At 41.6% G+C, this 20106-nt stretch overlaps 1 protein-coding gene across 1 annotated transcript in view; it reads right to left on the bottom strand.

Annotated features, from left to right (window-relative positions):
- Positions 1-20106, bottom strand: part of CHD6 (chromodomain helicase DNA binding protein 6) — a 199391-nt gene that overhangs the window by 51158 nt on the left and 128127 nt on the right. The window contains exons 18-23 of the mRNA XM_058562676.1: positions 10446-10610; positions 8707-8886; positions 7524-7634; positions 5587-5789; positions 4693-4892; positions 3809-3968 (exon numbers count right to left, since the gene is read on the bottom strand). Of these exons, the coding sequence (XP_058418659.1) occupies positions 3809-3968; positions 4693-4892; positions 5587-5789; positions 7524-7634; positions 8707-8886; positions 10446-10610 (1019 nt within the window). The remainder of the gene's footprint in view (positions 1-3808; positions 3969-4692; positions 4893-5586; positions 5790-7523; positions 7635-8706; positions 8887-10445; positions 10611-20106) is intronic.

Here is a 20106-nt window from a genome sequence, read left to right as displayed (position 1 = left end):
AGAGAAGCTGATCACGTTTCAGGAGATGCTTCATATTCACGGCTAAGCTGCAAAGAGGTTTGGAAATACTTGTAACTTGCTCAATAGCAGTCAAGAGTAAAGGCTAACTATTAAAAACAAAAGCCAATTTACATATACTTATGTAAGAACTGATCTACACATAAGTTGTTTAAAAAAAAAAAAGAGAGCAAATAGCACGTAAAGTACGTATTATTTTAGGGACGATAAAAGGAGGCTATACATTCCCCTATGCTGGTCCACGCCCAGGGTCTCTCTGGAAGAACCAGTAACAGTGGTTGCCTCTGGAGAGGGAAACAAGGGAACTGGAGGTGGGAGGAAAACTTACTTTTGATAAAATTTTTTTTTAACACATACACGTATTATCTACTCAAAAGATGTTACTAATGAAGGGTTGAGGCCTCTAAAAAAGCATAATTTCTTATATCTGGGTAGAAACTGCCACCGTGAGCTTGAGTTGTAGATGGCAACACACAAAGTTAGAACTTTTAGATTGGAAAGAACCCTTACTTTTCCGGTATACAATTCTTTCCTCAGCTGTCAATCAACTCAAATAATTTCGAGATTTTTTTTTTTTTTAAAGCTCAGAGAATAAGAACTCTAAGAATTTACAACCGTCACTGATCTTTCTACCTGGTTGGTAGCAGCTGAGAGCCTCAGTAGAACTGGAACGAGGGTGTCTTAGGTATAGAATTCCTGCCTGCTTAGATCTAGCTCATCAGAAGAAGGCTTTCCTGAAGATGTAAGAGAGAGAGCTGTTTCTGTTTCTCTAAAGAGAAGCAAATGTGTTGATATGTGGCAGTATCTGTAGCATGAGAGGACACAATTTGAAGCCAATGGTATTCACTTATTCTCCATATGAGAAGCAAATCAATTCAGAGGACAGATGGACAGCCCCTCTTAGAGAGCCACCTCCTCCCAGAGTGAGAGGATAATCCCAGTTGGCATCTGAACTCCAAGGGAAGGAGAGCTGGAGCAGGTCTGTCACACCCTTTCCTTAGCCAAACAAAACCCATTAACATTTTGGATGGCAGTATTGCCTTTTCTTTCATCTCTTTTTTTAAAAAAACATTTTGTGGATATAAAATATACTTCCAGAAAGTGCACTTTACATAAATGTGCAGCTTGATGAATTTCCACAAACTGAACACACATGTATTCGGAATCCAGATCAGGAACTGGAACACTTCCCCAGAGGGCACCCTTGTATCCCCTTCCAGTCACTCTCCCCACCTCCAAACGGATAATCACCATCCTGACTTCCTACAGGTTAGATTTGAAGCAGTTGCTTTTCAACTTTTTAAAGTTCTTTTGATGACAATTTCTTGTCCCTAAATACTATACTACTAATAAAACAAACATTGCTTTGAGTACTTACTATGTGCCAGCAGGTACTGGCTCACTTAAACCTCCTAACAATGCTAAGAGGTAGGAACTATTATTATCCTTATTTTCTAGATGAAGGAAAGAAGGCACACAGAGGTTAAGTAATTCACTTGCTGGTAAGTAATGGGGCCAGGATTTAAGTCCAGGCAGTCCTGACCCTAGAGCCTGTCTTAACCCTTATCTGATATTGGGGTGGCAGTAAATTTGCTAAGTAACAGAGCCCACAATTCTAGAAGCTCACAGTCCAGTTATGCTGAAGAAATTCTGCCTGTTCTCTGTTGTACCTCAGGACAGAACCAGGACCCAAGATCAAAGGGTGGAAGTTTCAAGGCAGCAGATTTTAAATTTCATATACAGAAAGACAATTAATTAGAATCATCTGGTAATTAAATGAACCTTGCTGAGAAATAGTAAACTCCCAACATTAGAAGCCTCAAGCAGAGGCTGGAAGACTCCCTATACTGCCCATAGAACAACCACACTGAGCAGAAGGAGCTGCAAGGTCCCTGCCAGCATTGAGTCTCTGGCTCTTGACGAGCCAGAACTACAGAGGACAGTGGTCTCCATTAGATTCAACATAATAAATGACAGTCAGCATCCTTGAACTTGGAGAAGTGCTTTACTGCATTATTCTTTGATTCCCAGGGTCAGGCACGCATTCAGGAAAGGTCCTGGGGGTGGTGGTTAGAAATGTTAAGGAATTCCTCAAAGGTCAGAATTGGTCCTGGTCACTATCTGTGATCATCTCTGCAGGTGTCAAGGAAAGTTCTACGTCAGCCTCTCCAGCTCAGCCTACAATCAGCGCTCCAGACCCACATCTGCAGCTGTGGATGTACAGTCAAATGCTGTTGCTGTAACTTAACAAGGCAAAACCCAAGTCCTTCGTTCTGCTCTTCACCTTTTAGTGAATATAATGATTCTGATTCTGTCATGACGGCAAATATTGCCAGTCTCCCAGCCTATGAGGCTTATAATCATGGAGTTAGCTGCTTTTAAATTCCTCATCACACATTACAGATTCTTCCTTAGTCACATCTCTCATATTTGACCCATTCTCTCCAATTCTACAGTCAGCACCCTAATTTACGTCTTCGTGATCAATACTTAAATTACGACAGAACTCTCCTAGTTGGCCATTCAGCTCTAGGTTTACCTACTCCATCTTGCAAACTGTTGGCAGAATAATTTTTCTCCCCAAATATAATTTTTCATCCTGTCTCACCTGTTCAAGAAATATGGTTGCTTAACATTTACAACAGAATCCTCAGTTAGCCTGTCACAGAATACCTCCCACCAATGAGTCCTCTTACCTAGCTGAGAGCCTCCTGTCTCCCACATGATGACTCTGATTAAGTCACAAGGAACATGCTATCAAGCGCTGCCCCAGTCAGGCTCTACCATCAACAGTATGTGCCTTTAAGTCTCAGCTTGAGATCTACTGTCCCCAAAGAGCTTGTGCTTTTGTGTACAGTGATTTTTATTACAGTCTACGGCACGAGACCTATCTTCAAATATTTGGAGGGATGAAGGGAAAGGATAGGACTTCATCTGTAAAAGAAAACCAACACAACCCAACACAACTACAGAACCATTAGGTGGACGTTACAGGGAGGAGGGAAAAAGCCAGCAAAACATCTTAATTTATAAGATAATAAACTCTTTATAACCAGATGTGCAAGCAGAGTTCTTCTCACTGCCTACCAGGAATGCTGGGGAGATGAGTCTAGCATGGCCTACGAAGCTAGATTAGATGGTTTCTAAGGGTCCCTTTAATTCTAATAGATATTCTGTACTGTGATGCAAATATCCATGTGCAAATTTACTGTTTTGTGGCTGAGTGCTCTAACTTCCCAAAACTAAACTCCACAAGAACAGAGTTTCATTTTCTATTACTTTTGCCTTGGTCTCTCCCCAACCCACCTCAGCTGTTAGCCTAGGGATATAAAGAATACTATCTCAAATGCATGTCTATCAAATACCTGGAGGTCATAAATGGCAACAGCAAACTGGAAGAGGAAGCAACTTGGCAGGGGACCTGGGAGTAGTGGCCACTAAGGCCAGTCTTCTGCTCTTGCTAATGTGACCTCAGGGGCAGAGGCAGGGGAAGGAAATCACCACAGTGCCCTAACTGGATTTTGACAGTCAGGTGAGAAAAACCCTCGGGGGTACGAACTGCATTGGTAGAGAGGTCAGGTTATAGGGGAGAAGAGATGATGTTAAACGAGTTAGAGAGGCTTTAAGGTAAACGAATCCTGACCCGGCTTAGACCACATATCGTGCCTTTCCAGACCATGCATGGTGGGATAGGAACATCAAGTGGTCTCCCACAGCCCCGTGGGGGTCCCAGGAGCCTGGAGAGTCTGAGTGGAGCTAACACCAGGGGGTGGGGAAGGGGCGCACTCACTTGTTGCAGTGCTGTTTGAGGTGTTTCTTGTAGCCGTCATCATGCAAGACCACCTCGGGGTTGCAGGTGGCCAGCCAGTCTGCATTTTTTAACTCTGGGAGCAGCAGCTGGTTCTTTGTTTTCTTCCCCTTCCTTCCTCTGGGAACTGGCGCAGACAACCCTGAAACAGAAAGGCAGGTAGATGAGCCAAGGCAACTTAAATATGGGTGTTAGAACAGAGCTGGGCTGGGGTTGCAAAGAGGCAGCCAGGCTGTGCATGGTGGCCCTGGACGACAGACCCCACCCCTCAGTCCGCCAAGTAGTGATGGCGGTGAGTAAATGCGCCCGGTCCTCTACTTAGTAAACCCCAGGACTGTTCAGTTAGGCAGTAAGAATTTACCAGGTACCCTGTGAGGATCAAGAAAGGTGTATATAAGCTGTGCCCTTCGGGAACTTACCACCTAGCCAGGGAAAAAGGAATACTCCATCTGAAACCTGAAGGTAAGCTATGGCCAAGCATAGGGAAGGAGAAGCATAGCACAAGAAAAGGCACAAACAGGTAGAAATGGGACAGAACAGTGAAATGCAAAAGACAAACCACAGAGCACGCAGCATGAATTCCCAATTCAGAGGAGGAACCCCTGTGACACTCAGGTTAGTGGGAAGGACTGGCCTGTGGGAAACTTCAAGAGGGCCCAACTGTACTTAAACAAAGTATCACAGGTAACACTGGATGATTCTGAGGGAGAACTAAAAGAATCATCATGCTTTCCCACATGTAACATTCTGAAATATATCTGAGAAAGAGAAGTCCCCCAAAGCACAGCAAGATGGACCAATACAGGAAGGGGGATGGAAGTGCACAGAAGTTTGTGCATCTCAGGTATGGCCTTGCCACCTCTCACCTGAGTGGTTCTGGAGGGTCTGGGCCTGCCCATCTTTGGTAGGTGTGATCAATTCCCAAATGAAACTCTTGATCTTCTCGTCCCCCTTGTAATGCTTGACACAGTATACGAGCAGGGCACGACAAATCATCTCCATGTCCTTCTCATTCAGATGCCACTTGAATCGCCCATGAGTCAGGATGTCCTTCCACCGGCCCCAGCTGAGAGTGGAAATATAGAATGGCATTGGAGAGAGGAAGGGCCAGGCATGCCCTCAACACCACAGGACAGACAGGAGCCAAGAGTGCTTCTTGTCCTCTGCTGGGTCTATTAATCGCCCTGAGGGCTTTGTCCTGAAAGGCCTTTGAGGACTGCATGCTGTAGCACACAAAACGTCACTAAGATGACCTGGACACGGGATATTGAGAGCTTCAAATGACCACTAGAATGTTAAGAAGGGAGGGATGAAAATATTTGGAGCAGAGAATAAATTTGGAATTAAAACAGAGTCCAGCTGCAGTATTCAAAAGCAATGGCGAGCTCCCAGAAGCTAAACCGTCTATTTCTACCAGAGCCCGAGCCCTGCACAAATCATGTCTTAACTGTAACATCTATTGCAGTGACTCCTTATATATCCTTGGGGGGAAAAGGCAGGAAATCAGTACCAGGCAGCAAATGAGTAACAGAGATTTGCTGTGACAAGCATATGAGAAAATCATGACATGTCTACGATATGGTAGCAGAGATTACAACGACCACTGGGGTCATGGGCAGAAAGTCCTCTCTTGTTCTAACAGATCCTCCATCAGCCCATAACTCCAGGGGTGACTGGAGAGACACACTGGACAGATCTGAGGGACTGAAAAACAGAGGGAAAAACAACAACAACAACAAACAGGCGAAGTCAATACCCACCCAAAGATGAGCAGGTTCTTCTCTACTCGGAAGCATTCGGCTCGGAGGTAGCGTCTGGTTTTGTCATTGAGGCGCCTGGACCGCGTGGGCCTTTCATCTGAGTCACTGTCTAACTCTGAAAACTCCATGAGCTCATCCTCCTCAAAGGAGTTGTAGTGTTTGGTCTGCTTTCTCACACGAGGCCGGTCGATCACTAAGCTTTCCTAGAAACAGAGAGGATTGTTGGGGAGAAAGCTCCACTTCTCTCTCCCCCGATCACAATGTACCAGCAGATCCTGTTGCCATTCCTCGGGGCACATTTGGGAAAGAATCACACCCTGGTCTTATCCTCCAGCAGGAAAGGCTCTTCCCAGCACACCTGCTGTGTCCGTGACAAGCAGAGGGGATTCTCTGGGACTTGCTGAAGTTGGCACATTCCCCAACTCCCAGTGCTGTCCACCACCATCTGCTGTTTCCGCAGTCATCCTAACAGGGGTATGGGCAGGCAAGGCGCCCCAGTGCCCAGAGTGGCAGTCTGCTCTTGCCAAGAAAGACTGGAGTGGTGCACCCCAGCTGTTCTGCCCAGCATGCAGAGGCGGTCTGCGCTCTGGAGACAGGACAAGTCAGAGAATTCCATCTGCTCAGCAACTTTCTGAAGGCAAACACATATTCCGGCTGCTTCATTTTCTGCCTTCCACTGGCACTAACTGCTAACCTTTTGTCTTCCACTGAAAACATACTCCCTAGTTCAGGAACCTCATTCATTCTTGGTGGCTCCCCTGGCCATAACCATTGCCTCTTCTCTAGTCTCCATCCTTTGACGCTTCTCCCCACTTTCCCCTGTACCTCTTCCCAAAGCTAGACTAAGCTCCTGAATACTCTTCTACGCAGCCCAGATAAATTTCTAGTGTCATCTCTGCTTCAGTCACCTTGCTTCCCACCTTGGAATACTCCAACTACTTCTTATTGTCTATAGAGCAACAGCTTTTTCTTCTCCCTCTCACCCACTGTCCTGCACACAGAGTAACTTCTTAATTATGATCTTGTAAAACACTTAAAACAGGTTACTAAAGGGACAGCAGAATCTTCCTATTAGGAGAAAAGAGGACGGATTAAGCGATCTCTGGCGATCCTACAGAAGAATGCTTAAGGCTGAATGCTCGTTACTGAATCAGATAGATATAAGCAGAGGTTGTCTCCTGGGTTTGTGGGCCCACAAGAACTCAACACTCACCCAAGAAGACAGGTAGAAAGTGATGTGTGCTCAGCCTGAAATGAGGTGATAGGGTAAGGGATGCAGGGAAGGGAAACTAACATTTAAGGAGTGCCTCACACAATGGGCTAGGCAGTTACATTCACAAATGTTATCTCCAACTTTGCAAAGTGGGTATCACCACCTCCTTTTTTCACATGTCTCAGTGAGGTCGAGTACCTTGCCCTAAGGCATACAGCTAGTCAGTGGCAGAGCTGGTATTATTCCAAGGCCATTCTCTTTCTCACGTTCAGAAATAGGAAAATTCAAGATACTGAAAGAACGGAGGTGAAGCCAACAAACTTTTCTTCATCATGCTATTTTCCTTTTCCTAGTATTCATCAGAGGTGAAGTTTCTTTCATAGGCAGTGTTGAAACAGAGGTAAGAGAGTCACATGCCAAGGATAGGATGCTGGCTTGGCTCAGAGGGCTGAATTTGATCTGTTTGGCCAGTTCCAGTTCTAATTGTCTTTGTCTAATTTCCCGGGCGCCCAGTAGACTGTACTTCCCATTAGGTCATTTTTAAATTATAAGTTAACATTTATAAGCTCTGCCTATGTGCCACGCATGTTTTAAGTGCGTTACACATAGCATCTCATTTAAGAACTAAGGCGCAGGAGTAAATAACTTGAGCTGTGTGGGAATTTATGGCTCTATAAGACATCTGTGAAATGTTCAATGGAATAAAATATTCTTAATGTTGTACCTTTTCATTCTTTGCTTCAGTGTCCAGTTCAGCTATTTTAGCCCATTTCTGCCAGAAGTTTGGGTCATCTAAGGAAATGTCTGTTCTGTTTCCTGAAGCCACAAAGCTAGCCTGTGAAGAAGACAAGGGTCAATAAACTGCACTGAACACAATACAAACTAATAATAAACACCTAAGTTACTTCAATTGCACCAGAAATTCAAGTATATTATCCACCCGCATTCAAAACCAAAACACCTAACAGAGTCTCCAAAACGAATGTGAAAATCTCAAAGCTGTTCTTTTTTTATTTTATTTTAAAGATTGGGTGAGGAAATCACAATTTCAACCTACAGGATCATTTTTTGGAACTTAAAACTTGGAAGCCAGAAGACAACCCCTGGAAGACAACGGCAATTTGCTACTTGATGTCTAGCTCTCTGCAAAAGGGTTAATTCTTAAAACTTCTCTAGATTTAATTTTCCTTTCGGTTCGCCAGTTAGCAAATGTCTGCTACAGGAAAGGCACTGGGTTGGGCAGTGTGAGGTGTACAGAGATGAGCGACACCTACATAGCACAAAATGTCCTACTGAAAAGTCCTACGTAAGTCACCAAATCGGAGATTTAATCAAACATGTCACAAAGCTCACAGGGCCTGTGGCCAGGGAAACCTGAGAGTGATCTGATCAGTTGTCTGATTAGATGAATTCTAAATCCAGTGACCTAAAGGGCAGAAGAAAGAGGCACCTAGACTAGATGCTGGGAAGCTTGAGTAAAATCTCTTTTCTCATAAAATGAACAAAATACTTGCTTGAGTTTAAGGAATGGAGGGTTCATAGGAACTTCAACTCTCTGACACTGATCAAGGATTGCTCTACAAGGGAATCAAGAAGACCATTCAAGGGTTTCAGAGCAGTCTTTGCGAACAGTCAATAGCGTAACCTGCAAACTGAAGTGTCATCCTGCCTGCAGAAGATCAGCTCCCAAAGGCTATGAGTGGCGGTTTCTTTCTATAGCTTCTGACTCATTATTCAGACTCCCTCTAAGAATCTGCATCTTCAGAGTGTCACCAAGAATAGATGTGTCGCCAGACAATCTTAACAGTTTGCATTTAGAGAAACAGAAGCCTAGCTATAAGGGTCAAAGAATAAACAACTTTCTTTTTGCTCCCACCCCAACACCGACTCTGGAGAAGGTCTTATACCTTGGCAAAGGTGGATCCTTTCCCTTCAGACTGGATGGTGATGGTGTGGGTTCTCCTCTGCAGAATCTGGTCTATGTCTTCTTCACAGAACTTGGAGCCTTCGTCTTCCTCGTCCATTAAGGCTCCATAAGCACCTTTCCGGAGCAAGTCCTCTACCTCCATTTTTGAAAGCTGCTGCACCTGGACAGGTCACCAAAGGCTACTCAAAAAGTGGAAGACGCACAGGAGAAAAACAGCCTGAAATCTGGCCTTCATGACTCAGTACACAGTTCCTCCACTAATTGCACACGTCAGAAGAATAAAGACACGGACAACAAGCTTTAGAAAATGAAAACCCAGGTAAAGACAAGAGAACTATGGGGAGAGCAGGCAGACAATCCTCTATAGGGAGCTCTGGGATAAAACTCACATGACCCAACGGCCCTAACATTCTTCAGGACATTGCTTATTATCAAATGTCACAAGCCATTAGAACTATGCATCATTGAAGAGGATATGGTTAATGTCTATTTTATGTTTTAGTTTGAGTCTGTATCTTTAAAAACCTCCAGATGTACCAAATGAAAGAATAATGATTTATTCATTATTAAATAAATACATTAGTATTGGAAATGATGTCATTTCTTAACTAAAGAAAGGATCCCGTGCCAAGTGTGATTTTCTCAATTGCTTGTTGAAAACAGGAAATGGGAGTTCAAAACACCCTTTCCTGATTCTAATTAAGAATCTGGTTCTCTTTATATCAATCACAAGAGGGAATTCTATGACTCTTAGCACTGGCAACTTGAAGTATTATACTTAGAAACACATGCATAGCTAAGATATAGAACATCTGGACTAAAGACAACTTATTTAGAAGGTTTTAATTCCCAACCTCTGATGTCCTGAGCCTAGAGATTAAGGAGATATTCTGCTTTGCTTGCCTATACTTTAGTACAATTTAAGAATCTTAGCTGCAATTTTTATCCTCCCTAGAGAGGAAAAAAGATTTTATTAACTGCCATATTTCAAGCTGCTAATTTATTCATTCATTTATTCAGTGACCATCATGTACTGAATGAACATCTTTAACATGGCAAGTACTGTTAGGGGTCATGGGGAATACAGATAAAATAGGTTCCATTATACCCCCAGGGAGCTCAAAGTCCAGGGTATGAGATAAAGCATGGTGACAATACACATTTCAAGTTAACAGTGCTAAGATCTACTGACTTCTAACGGGCACTGTTAAAAACTGTTTACTGGGGGCCGGCCCGGTGGTGCAAGTGGTTAAGTGTGTGCGCTCTGCTGCGGCAGCCCGGGGTTCACTGGTTCGGATCCCGGGCGCATACTGACGCACTGCTTGTCAAGCCACGCTGCGGCTGCGTCCCATATAAAGTAGAGGAAGATGGGCATGGATGTTAGCCCAGGGCCAGTCTTCCTCAGCAAAAAAAGAGGAGATTGGCAGATGTTAGCTCAGGGCTGATCTTCCTCACACACACACAAAAAAAACTGTTTACTGAAATGTTACTGCATGTTGGGCAATCCTACCACATGAGTGCTCCTACAGATTTCCTTTATCCACCTATAAAATGCAGAGACCTGACCCTCTACTATAGGGAATTACCCAACAAAGATGTGCAGGCTGACTCAATTTAGTGAAAGTGAATCTTAAAACAACTGAAGGAAGGAAGAATCCAGAGAGGCGCGGGCTATTTGACAAACGCTTAAGGCTCCAGAGCAGGTTCTGTCATACTCACGCCATTGGTGCTGCCCTTTCGGTTGATGTCCTGAAGAACAGCCTTGTCCAGACCCAGCTTTAGGCTGGCCTTGTCAAACATTTCCCGCTCGTAGGAGTTCCGAGTAATGAGGCGATACACCTTCACAGCTTTGCTCTGGCCTATCCGGTGACATCGGGCCTGAGCCTGGGAAGGAAGGAGGATCATACACACCATGTCACCACATTTAACAGCAGCAGCCCAAGGAATAAGAAAACATTTAAATACCACATGGTGTGAGCGGCCAGCTCTCATAGTTATGGGTCATAGGACTGATTTCAAAACAGAATTTACCCAAATGTCAGCTGCCCTTTCAAGGTCACTCATTTCTTCACCCATTATTTATTGAGTGACCACTACATGCTGTGATAAAGTGAAGAGAAAGACATGGCTTCCTACCCTCCCAGCTTGTGGTCTGAGGGCAGCTACTCATTCCTAGCACTCTGTCCTGCTCTCTTGGGAAATGCCTCAGAGCTGGCAGCATCACTTTTTAGTTTTTTCATTTTACTACAGAAATTTTTTAACACAGACAAAAGTAGAAAAAAGTATAATGACCTCTTATGGACAATCTTGTTTCAACTCTCTTACACCTCTACCCTCCAAGATTGTTAATGAAGCAAATCCTAGGCATCATATTGTTTCATCCTTATATATTTCAATCTGTATTTCCAAAGATGACTCTTATAAAACATATCATATTACCACTGCCACACTTAAAAAATTAATTCTTAGTACCAACGATCTAGCTAGTGTTCCAATTTATCTGCTTATCTCATACAATTTTTTTAAGTTTGCTTCCTTAGATCAAGATTCAAATAGGTCCACACATTGTAATTGGTTGATTTGTCTCAGGTCTCTTTTAATCTATAGATACTCCCTACCTTTGAACTACCTCTTTTTTCATATGTAATTTATTTGTTGAAGAGACCAAGTATTTGTCCTATAGCTTCTCAGAGTATACATTTTGCCTCCTGCATCCTGGCTGTGTCATTGAATAGGTTCCTCTATTCCCTGTATTTCCTCTAAACTGGGAGTTACATCTTGAGACTTGATCAGGTTAAGATTTGACTTTCGGCAAGTGTATTTCACAGGTGGTGTCTGAATTTCCATCAAGAGGCACATGATGTCTGGTTGTCTTTCTTCTGAATTGATGGATACTGCCTAGATCCACTATTTCATTAGGGGTTACAACTCCCCTCATCATTTTTTTGATTATCCTGATGTACAGTTTACGTAGGAGAGACACGCTAAATGTTTGATGCTCTTTATTTTATTAGTTTCCAAAACAACATCCTACAAAAGTGACCAATGAAGATTTTTATTGGTTTTTGAAGCAACAGAATGAAGTTATACATTTAAATATATGTGCTGTTTTATTGCACTGCAGTTCAAATATGGCCTGAAGGAGCCTCTTTAAGTTGGCTCCTGAGTTCTTTTGACACAATCCAGTTGAATATAGAAAGGAGGGAGACTAAAATAAACTCTGGTGTTAGAATGGATTTGGAGGTATCACTGTGAACTCATGGTTATGGGTGTGTATGTGTGTGCATACAAACATACAGATACAGCAATAGGTATAGACATGCCTGTATTTATGTTTGTATGTTTTATCAAAGATCAGTAGTCTTTGATAGCTCCCCTGCTTTCTGGTATGACATGTTCCACACTCCTATTGTATATTTCCTGCCCAGACCTGGATTCAGCCATTTTTTTCAAGGGTCTTAGTTTCTTTTAGTGGGAAATGGTAGTTAGCGACAACAGTCTGGATGCTCTAGGGGTGCTCACTGCTACTTAGTTGGTCATTGTTTCTAAGTCTATTCAGTAGACAAAAATAGGAAGTGTTTGTGTGTGTATAGTATATACAACCTTATGCATAGCACATTTAAGAAAAAATACATCATGAGATCATATTGATATTTTTAATTCAAATTTAGGATTATGGGATTTTAACTTAACTTCATCAACCACACATCTGTTATCTCTTTTTAACCATGTTGAAAAGCTCAGTTCTCAAGCGTGCCAATATCATTACTCATTTGATTTATCCCACTATATGTAACAGTTTCAGAAAAAAACAAACAAACAAAAAACAGTACCATTATGATCTCCCCAAAGCATAATTACTGAAAACAATATAAAATTTTTGTTTACCCCTCTCAGGGTTACATTCCACTAAGTATGTACAGTCAAATCATAGTGTTTTAAACACATACTTGGAAGTAGGCTTCTTTTGTGCAGTGGTAGGGTTAGCAGTTCTGAAACTACTTTCGGTGTCATCTAGGATTGAGCAAATGAGTAAATATACTGGGGGTAATAGGAGTCAGGGTTTTCACTGTTGAAGAAGGAAGTTATAAATATGGAAAGAAGGAAAACTAGAACTCTGTAGTGTTAGAACAGATTTGGAGGTATCAGTATTAACTCATGGTTAGGTGCGTGTGTATACAAACATACATATATACAGATATAGAAATAGATACGGATATGTGTACGTTTATGTTTACGTATACATATGTGTATACACTCACTTATATACACACGAATGCATATTATGTATATATGTACATTTATATTCCGTGTGTGTGTGTGCACGTCCGTTTGTGTGTTCTAGCTATATCCACTGAGAGGGCCTAGAAGCAGTGACATCCCAGTAGCAAAGAACATAAACTGTCAGATCTTGGTTTCTAAATACCATTCTCCGTTAAGACAGAACACAAGGGATGTTAGAGAAATGGTCAATTCCAGGGCTGGGGTAGACAAAGTATAGGATGAGCCTGAAATGTATTGCTGTGCCAGATGTAAGGAAGTACTCAAAGAATGACAGAGCCATATCAAAATAACACTTGAAACTTGAAGAGGCTTCCACTGGCTAAGTCTAGGACTATCTGAACATCAAAATAAATATAGTGCTGGATTATAACTCAATGAAAAAAAGGAACACATGATTTCACACTGACATAAATAAATCAATGGGAGAAAAGGAGAAACTCTTCCTTATAGTAGAACACAACTAACAAATGTAGAGTAACAGAGTTAGCAAATCACCACTTTGCAACCATCACAGTGATGACTGACTGATTCAGGCAAAAATAACTAATAGAAACTAAAACCAGTGGGCGAAACTTTGATATGGAACAGGATATTTACATAGTCTCAAAGTATCTCTCCAAAATTACTTATTAATTTCAAAGGGAAAACTATTTTATAATGGAGAAATCTGGCAGACATGACTTTACCAAGATATCAAAGTCAATATTATCAGACAGACAGACATCATGTTCCTCCTGATGTGCTACGTTGAGAAGGACATATCAATTCAGTGGTACTACTAAACCTGAACCCAATACTGAGAAAATACAGACAAATATAAATTGAGGGGCAATTTATAAATAATTGGCCTGTACTCTTCAAAAACATCAAGGTTATGAAAGAAAAAGAAAGATCCAGAAACTCTTCCAGATTATCAGAGACTAAAGAGATATGAGAACTAAATGTAATGGGTGCTCCTGGATTGGATCTTAGACTGGGGGAATAATAGCTATAAAGGACATTGACAGAAATGATAAAACTTGAATATGGACTATGGATTGGAGACAGCATTCTTTCTTATTTCCTGATTCTGAAAACTGAACTGCAGTTATAAGAGAATGTCCTTGCACTTAGGAGATACACACTAAAGTACTTAGGGGGCAAATTATTCTCAATGGTTCAGATAAAAAATGGTGTGTGTGTGTGTGTGTGCATGCTCATGTACATGTCTATGTATGTACTCAGAGATACAGAGTTAGAGAGGGCAAAAATGATAAAGTAAATGGGGCAAAATGTAAACAATTGGTGAATCTGGATAAACGGTATATCAGAGTTGCAAACTGAAATTATATCAAAATGAAAATGTAAAAAATATTACATATAGATATTTGAAATAATTTCTCTCTTAGGGTCATGCTGTCCACTTGATATACAGCTAGATTAAACTATTTCATTTTGTTTTTGAATTTCAGGGATTGATTTCCCCCCATTAATTTAACCACATTGAAGAGGGTAGGAAAGAAAAAAACTAAACCAAGAAACTTTGGAAAATGGTATTTTGATCATATATTCTAAGGCTAATGACCAAAAAACACTATAGACCAATATTATATGCTGATAAATTTATTTTTCACAGAATATGGGTTAGCAATTCTGAAACTACTTTATGTGTATACTAGGATTGAACAAATGAGGAAATATATTGTGTCATGATGGGATCCAGGCTTCTCACTGCCAGAGAAAGGAGCCACAAATACGGACAAGGGGGAGGCTAGAACGAATTCTGTGGTGTTGTAGTGGACTCAGAAATCTCACTATGGATGGGCAGATACAGAATGAATACAGATGTGTGCTATGAGAGCTTGTATTAGTATACATACATGTATTTCCTAGCTCTGTCTGCTCAGAGTCTAGAAGTAACAACACTCCAGTAGCAATGGGCCAGATATCCAGTAGCCAGATGTTGGTTTCTAAATGCCATTCTCAAATAAAATGAACTTGGGATCTTTGGAGAAATTGTCAATTCCACGGTAGTGGCAGGAAAAATGCAACGTGAGCCTGAACATCTTGTGGTGCCACAAAATCAGGAAGTGCTAAAAAGCTGAAGGGAGTGTGTCAAAAGGACAGAGGAGCCAACCTGAAGGACCTCCCAATGACCAAATCTGAACAAAATAAATAATGAGAGTAATGAATTATAACCCATAAAATAAACATCCAGGAGTCCACACTGATAATACATAAAGAAATAAAGGGGGGACAAAGGACAGCTGTTCTTTACAGTAGAATTCCAATTAATAAATGTAGAAGTAATGACTGAAATAGAAAATTACCATTAGCCAAAAACCATGGTAATAATTACTGAAGGAGATAACCATTGATGGATGCTAAAATTAATAGACAAAAGTATGATGAAAAACAGGATATTTATAGAGTCTCAAAATATCTCCCCTGAAGATAATGATTAATTTTAAAGGTAAACATAGCTTTTTTACAGTGGAGAAATCCAGCAGCCACCACCTCAACCAAGTAATCAAGGTTAACATCACAAGTAATAAGATGTATTGACATCATGTACCCCCTGACATGATGCACTGAGAAGGACATAACATCATTTCCATGATATGCTTGCCAAAAATGCATAACACCTCAAATCTGATCATGAGAAAGTATCAGGCAAACACAAATTGAGGGACATTCTACAAAACAGCTGGTCAGTACCCTTCAAAAGTGTCAAGGTCATGAAAGATAAGGAAATATAGGAGCTGTCACAGATTGAGGAGGCTAAGGAGTCATGACTTCTAATGTGAGATCCTTGATTGGATCCTGGACTAGAAAAAGAACACTTATAGGAAACTAAAAGAATATGAATAAGGTCTGTAGATTAAACAAGAGTATTGTATAACAATGTTAATTTTCTGTAATAAATAAATAATTCTTTCAATAATTATACGATTATATAAAATGTTAACATTAAGAGAGGCTGGGTGAAAGGTTCTAGAACTCTGCACTTTTTTCCAACTTTTTTAAAGTTAAAAATGATTTCAGAATAAAAAGTTTTTAAAAATTAATTTTGTTTTATAATGCTGTAAAGTACTTAGGATGGTTCCAAAGGCATAGCTGGGAAAACTAGCTTCTATCCCTGTCATATCCATCCTGTTCCCTCACTCTCTCTATAGGTAACCATTTAAAAATAAAGTTTTCTGTTTGTTTGTTTTATCTTTCTTGGAGGGAGCAAGAGAGACAGACACACAGTTTTTTTAGACAAATGCTAGCATACTATACTGTCATGCACCGCAGAACATTTCAGTCATTGATGGACTGCATATACAACAGTGGTCCCATAAGATTAGTACCATATAGCCTAGGTGTGTAGCAGGCTATACCATCTATGTTTAAGTACACTGTGATGTTCGCACAAAAATGAAATCGCCTAACAATGCATTTCTCCGTTATGTGATGCATGACTGTACAGACTTTTTCTACCTTATTTTTTTTTCACCCAATAATATATTCAGGAGAGGAGTCCGCAGCAGTATGTAGAGATATTCCTCATTCTTTTATCAAAGCTAAATATGCTAAGGTTTAGTCAATCAGTCTTCTATTGCTGGACAACTAAGTTGTTTAAGTCTTTGGCTATTAGAATTAGTTGTCACACGTACTTCCCGTATCTTTAGTGGTAGTTAATCTTTATTATTAGGAGAAGATTTGATGGATAACTCTGGTAAATAAAGGAAGTGATCAAGGTAAGCAGTATGGTGTATGAAACCTATGAAGCAGTATTAATATATGGCCATAAGTGATTTTCTTTTTCTGGCCCATCTGGTATTGAGGGTAAACTATAACAGGGAGTGTAAGAAAAGTTCTGAGCAAAGGCCTAAGAGAGGAGCGCTGCAGAGCCTGCTAATCACCTTCTTGGTGTCCACTTTCCCTTTCTCCCTCACCACCAGAACCCTGATTCTTGTATAGGGCAGCCACTCGTTCAACTGAAACCATTTCCAACCTCGCAGGGTTGGCGAGGTAGTGCAGCTCTGGACAATGAGAGGAAGCAGAAGTCTATCAGGGATATCTAGGAAAGTTCTGCTTTCCTGGGGTCTGAAGTATCCATCTTAGAACCAAGGGGATGTAAACCATACTCACTGAGGTTGGTGGAGCAGAAAGACAGAGGAACCCAGGACTGACAACACTGTGAAGCCACCTCACTGGTCCTGGACTACCCACCTCTGGACTTCTCATTAACTGAGAAAACAAACCTCTCTTTGGGGGGGCCACTGTCACAAGCGGCTAAATGCTACTGGGAGATAAACATACACTCTCCCAAGATGACTCACCTGAAAGATAACAGGATGAGTTCTGGCACATTTAAGAGACTTGTCATTTTACAGTCAAATCTCGAACAGTTAATTATACATTCCTTATTTTCCTAATCAGAACTCACACACACAAAAATACGGCAGAGAAAGAAACATTCAGAACCAGGGCAGCAACTGAGATGAAGTTCAAAAAAGATACACCAGCAAAGGTATAAATACAGAACCTTTGAGGTAGGCCACAAGTAGGGGGCGTGGTGATACCCCCCCAATGGAAAATTATAGAGCTCTAACGCTCTCCTGCACAATGTGCAGGCTCATAATTTGTTTTTTACTTTTTAATACATTGAAGGGAACAAAGGTGTAAGGGAAGCAAGTAGTGATGTTCAGGAAACAAACAAAACAAAACAGGTACAGATCCCAGTGATTACAATGGGAAGAAAAGGGGCAGTGGCTTAGTTGCCCAAACAGTGACAGATTTCAAATTGATTCTAGTGCTGAATTTACTACTGTCAATTTCAAGTCCAGAACTTGGCAAAACCTTACACCACATCTTTACAATCACATGAAAACTAAATAGCTGGTACAAAGAATCAAGCATAATGTTGATTCCTCTCTTGACTCTTATACTACTTTTCCAAATCATTAGCTCTATTACATTTAAAAAGTATATTGTCTTTAATACTTTAAAATACCACTTGTTCCTCAATGAAAACGCACATAATTGGAGAGGTTAAAAAAAATTACCTACAGTCCCATCTGAACCCAACAACTTTTAGCATGCTGATATAGTTGCCAAGCCCATTTTCTATGCACAAGTATTTTATTTCAAGCTCAGCATCTTTACATTTCTCCCGGCACTCTAAAAATCTGCATCGGCAGCCCGCCTACTCGTGCAGAAGAGGAATCAGGGGCTATGTGTGCAGTAGGCATCAGGGAGCACTGGGAAGCTGGCCTCCCTCAACCATCTCCTCTGTAGGCCTACGTCTGGAACCTGACATGTCCAGCTCCAGGTTTATTCCTTGGGGTAAGGTATCATCTCAAAATGTAAACATCTTTGGGAAATAGCACAAATATCTGTTTTGCTATTGTGTGATTCAGTTAATCACCCCAAACCAGTCTTAACGTTTGTTTCTCTAGGGCCTAGCGCTCAATAAACATGTCCAAAGTCAGTCAAGAGCTGGCTAAGAACAGGAAGGAGAGGAGTTGACAGCATGGGAAAAGGGTGCTTTTGGACAGCAGAAAAAAAGGAGCAGGGAGTGAAAAAGAGAGGGCATTGAAGAGAGGCGGGAAAGCACTGAAAAGAACCTTGGGTCACCTTCTTTGGGGCTGTGCTGTACAGTAAGTGCACGTCCCATCTATGCTTCAGGTGTGACACATACACTCATTCCCACTCTGCGTGGTCACATTTTTTTGTTCCCTCTATCTGGAACATTCTTCTTTCTGATCTCATAATTTAAGATCCTTCCCTTCGTTTAAATCTTTGCTCATATGCCATCTTCTTAAAGAAGGCTTCCTAGACTATTCTCTCAATCCAGGCACCCAATCCCCATCATTCTTATCCTATTTTATTTCTTTGTAGTAAGTATTGCTATCGATAACTATTTCATTTATTTTTCCTTGTTTATTGTCTCTCTATCCCACTATAATGAAAGATCCATGAGTGCACAAACTATCTGTCTTGTTCACTGCTGTGTTTCCAAAACTTTAAATAGTGCCCAGTACACTCTGGTTTTCAACAAATATACACTGCATGACTGGACTGTGTAACAGAGCACTCACAAATTCTTGTTTGCTTCTAGCAAAGAAAAGTGAACTCAGTAGAGCCTAGTCCTCCAAGCTCCAGGCACACAGACTGTCAACAAAGAGGTGGAGCTAGAAAGATGGTGGTGGCAGAGGAAGTGGCAAAGGGGACCAGCACCTCTCCTTTCTCAGAGCAGTGTGTCAGGCCCCCGGAGGCCTGTTTTCCAGGGGTCACGGAAGAGGCTCTGGCTCCTCAAGCTGGACGCCCACCTCCCTTCCAAAATCCTTCGGACATGCAGCAGCTGCATTACCCTGTGGCTGTGCTCTCTGCCAGTACACCTGCTCCCAGGCTTTCTGAACTCTCCCTGCAAGGACCTTATCAACAGGAACTCTTACCTCAAAAAAGCAAAAAGCTCCCCAGAGAAGAAGAATCAGAGATGTCAGTGAGCAAAGAAAGAGCAAGGGGCTTGTGGCCTCTGTGAGGGGAGGCATGGTACCATGCTGTTCCCAAGAGGCCCGTCTCTGCCCTCAGAACCAGCAGCAATGCCGGCTTTCTCCAAATAAGAAGAAAAGAAGCCAGTTTCTCACTGCTCTTTTTCCTTCTCAGGGCACTGTCAACACTCTTTGCCATTTCTTAACCTCAGGTGTCACAGGTATTACAGGAAACCTGGACAAAAGCCACTGTAGGTGACGTACCAGGACTGAATCACAGCTGAGCCTCCTGAGTGAAGGAGACAAAAGGTGAATTTACACTCTCGATTTTTTTACACACATTGATGCTAACAGACACATTTGAGGTTTGACAGAGAATGTGGCATTTACCTGATGCCTTTGGGTAAGATCTTGCTGTTAAAGGAAACTAAAGTTGGTTTACCTCTGATGGTCCAAATAAATGAAAATATTATTGAGGTCCTTCACTACTAACTCGATTCTCTCGTTATCCCTAAGTAGTGCCCAGTTCCTATCCTGGATCCTAATGAACTTGTGCCTTCACTTTTCAGGAAAGGGGGAGGAGGAGGATTTGGGAAGGGGAAAGTGTTGCTAGGCCGACAGAACAGACACTACAG

This window comes from Diceros bicornis, chromosome 19 (assembly GCF_020826845.1).
Source record: "Diceros bicornis minor isolate mBicDic1 chromosome 19, mDicBic1.mat.cur, whole genome shotgun sequence".
NCBI classification, from domain to species: domain Eukaryota; kingdom Metazoa; phylum Chordata; class Mammalia; order Perissodactyla; family Rhinocerotidae; genus Diceros; species Diceros bicornis.
This window is presented reverse-complemented; position numbering and strand designations above follow the sequence as displayed.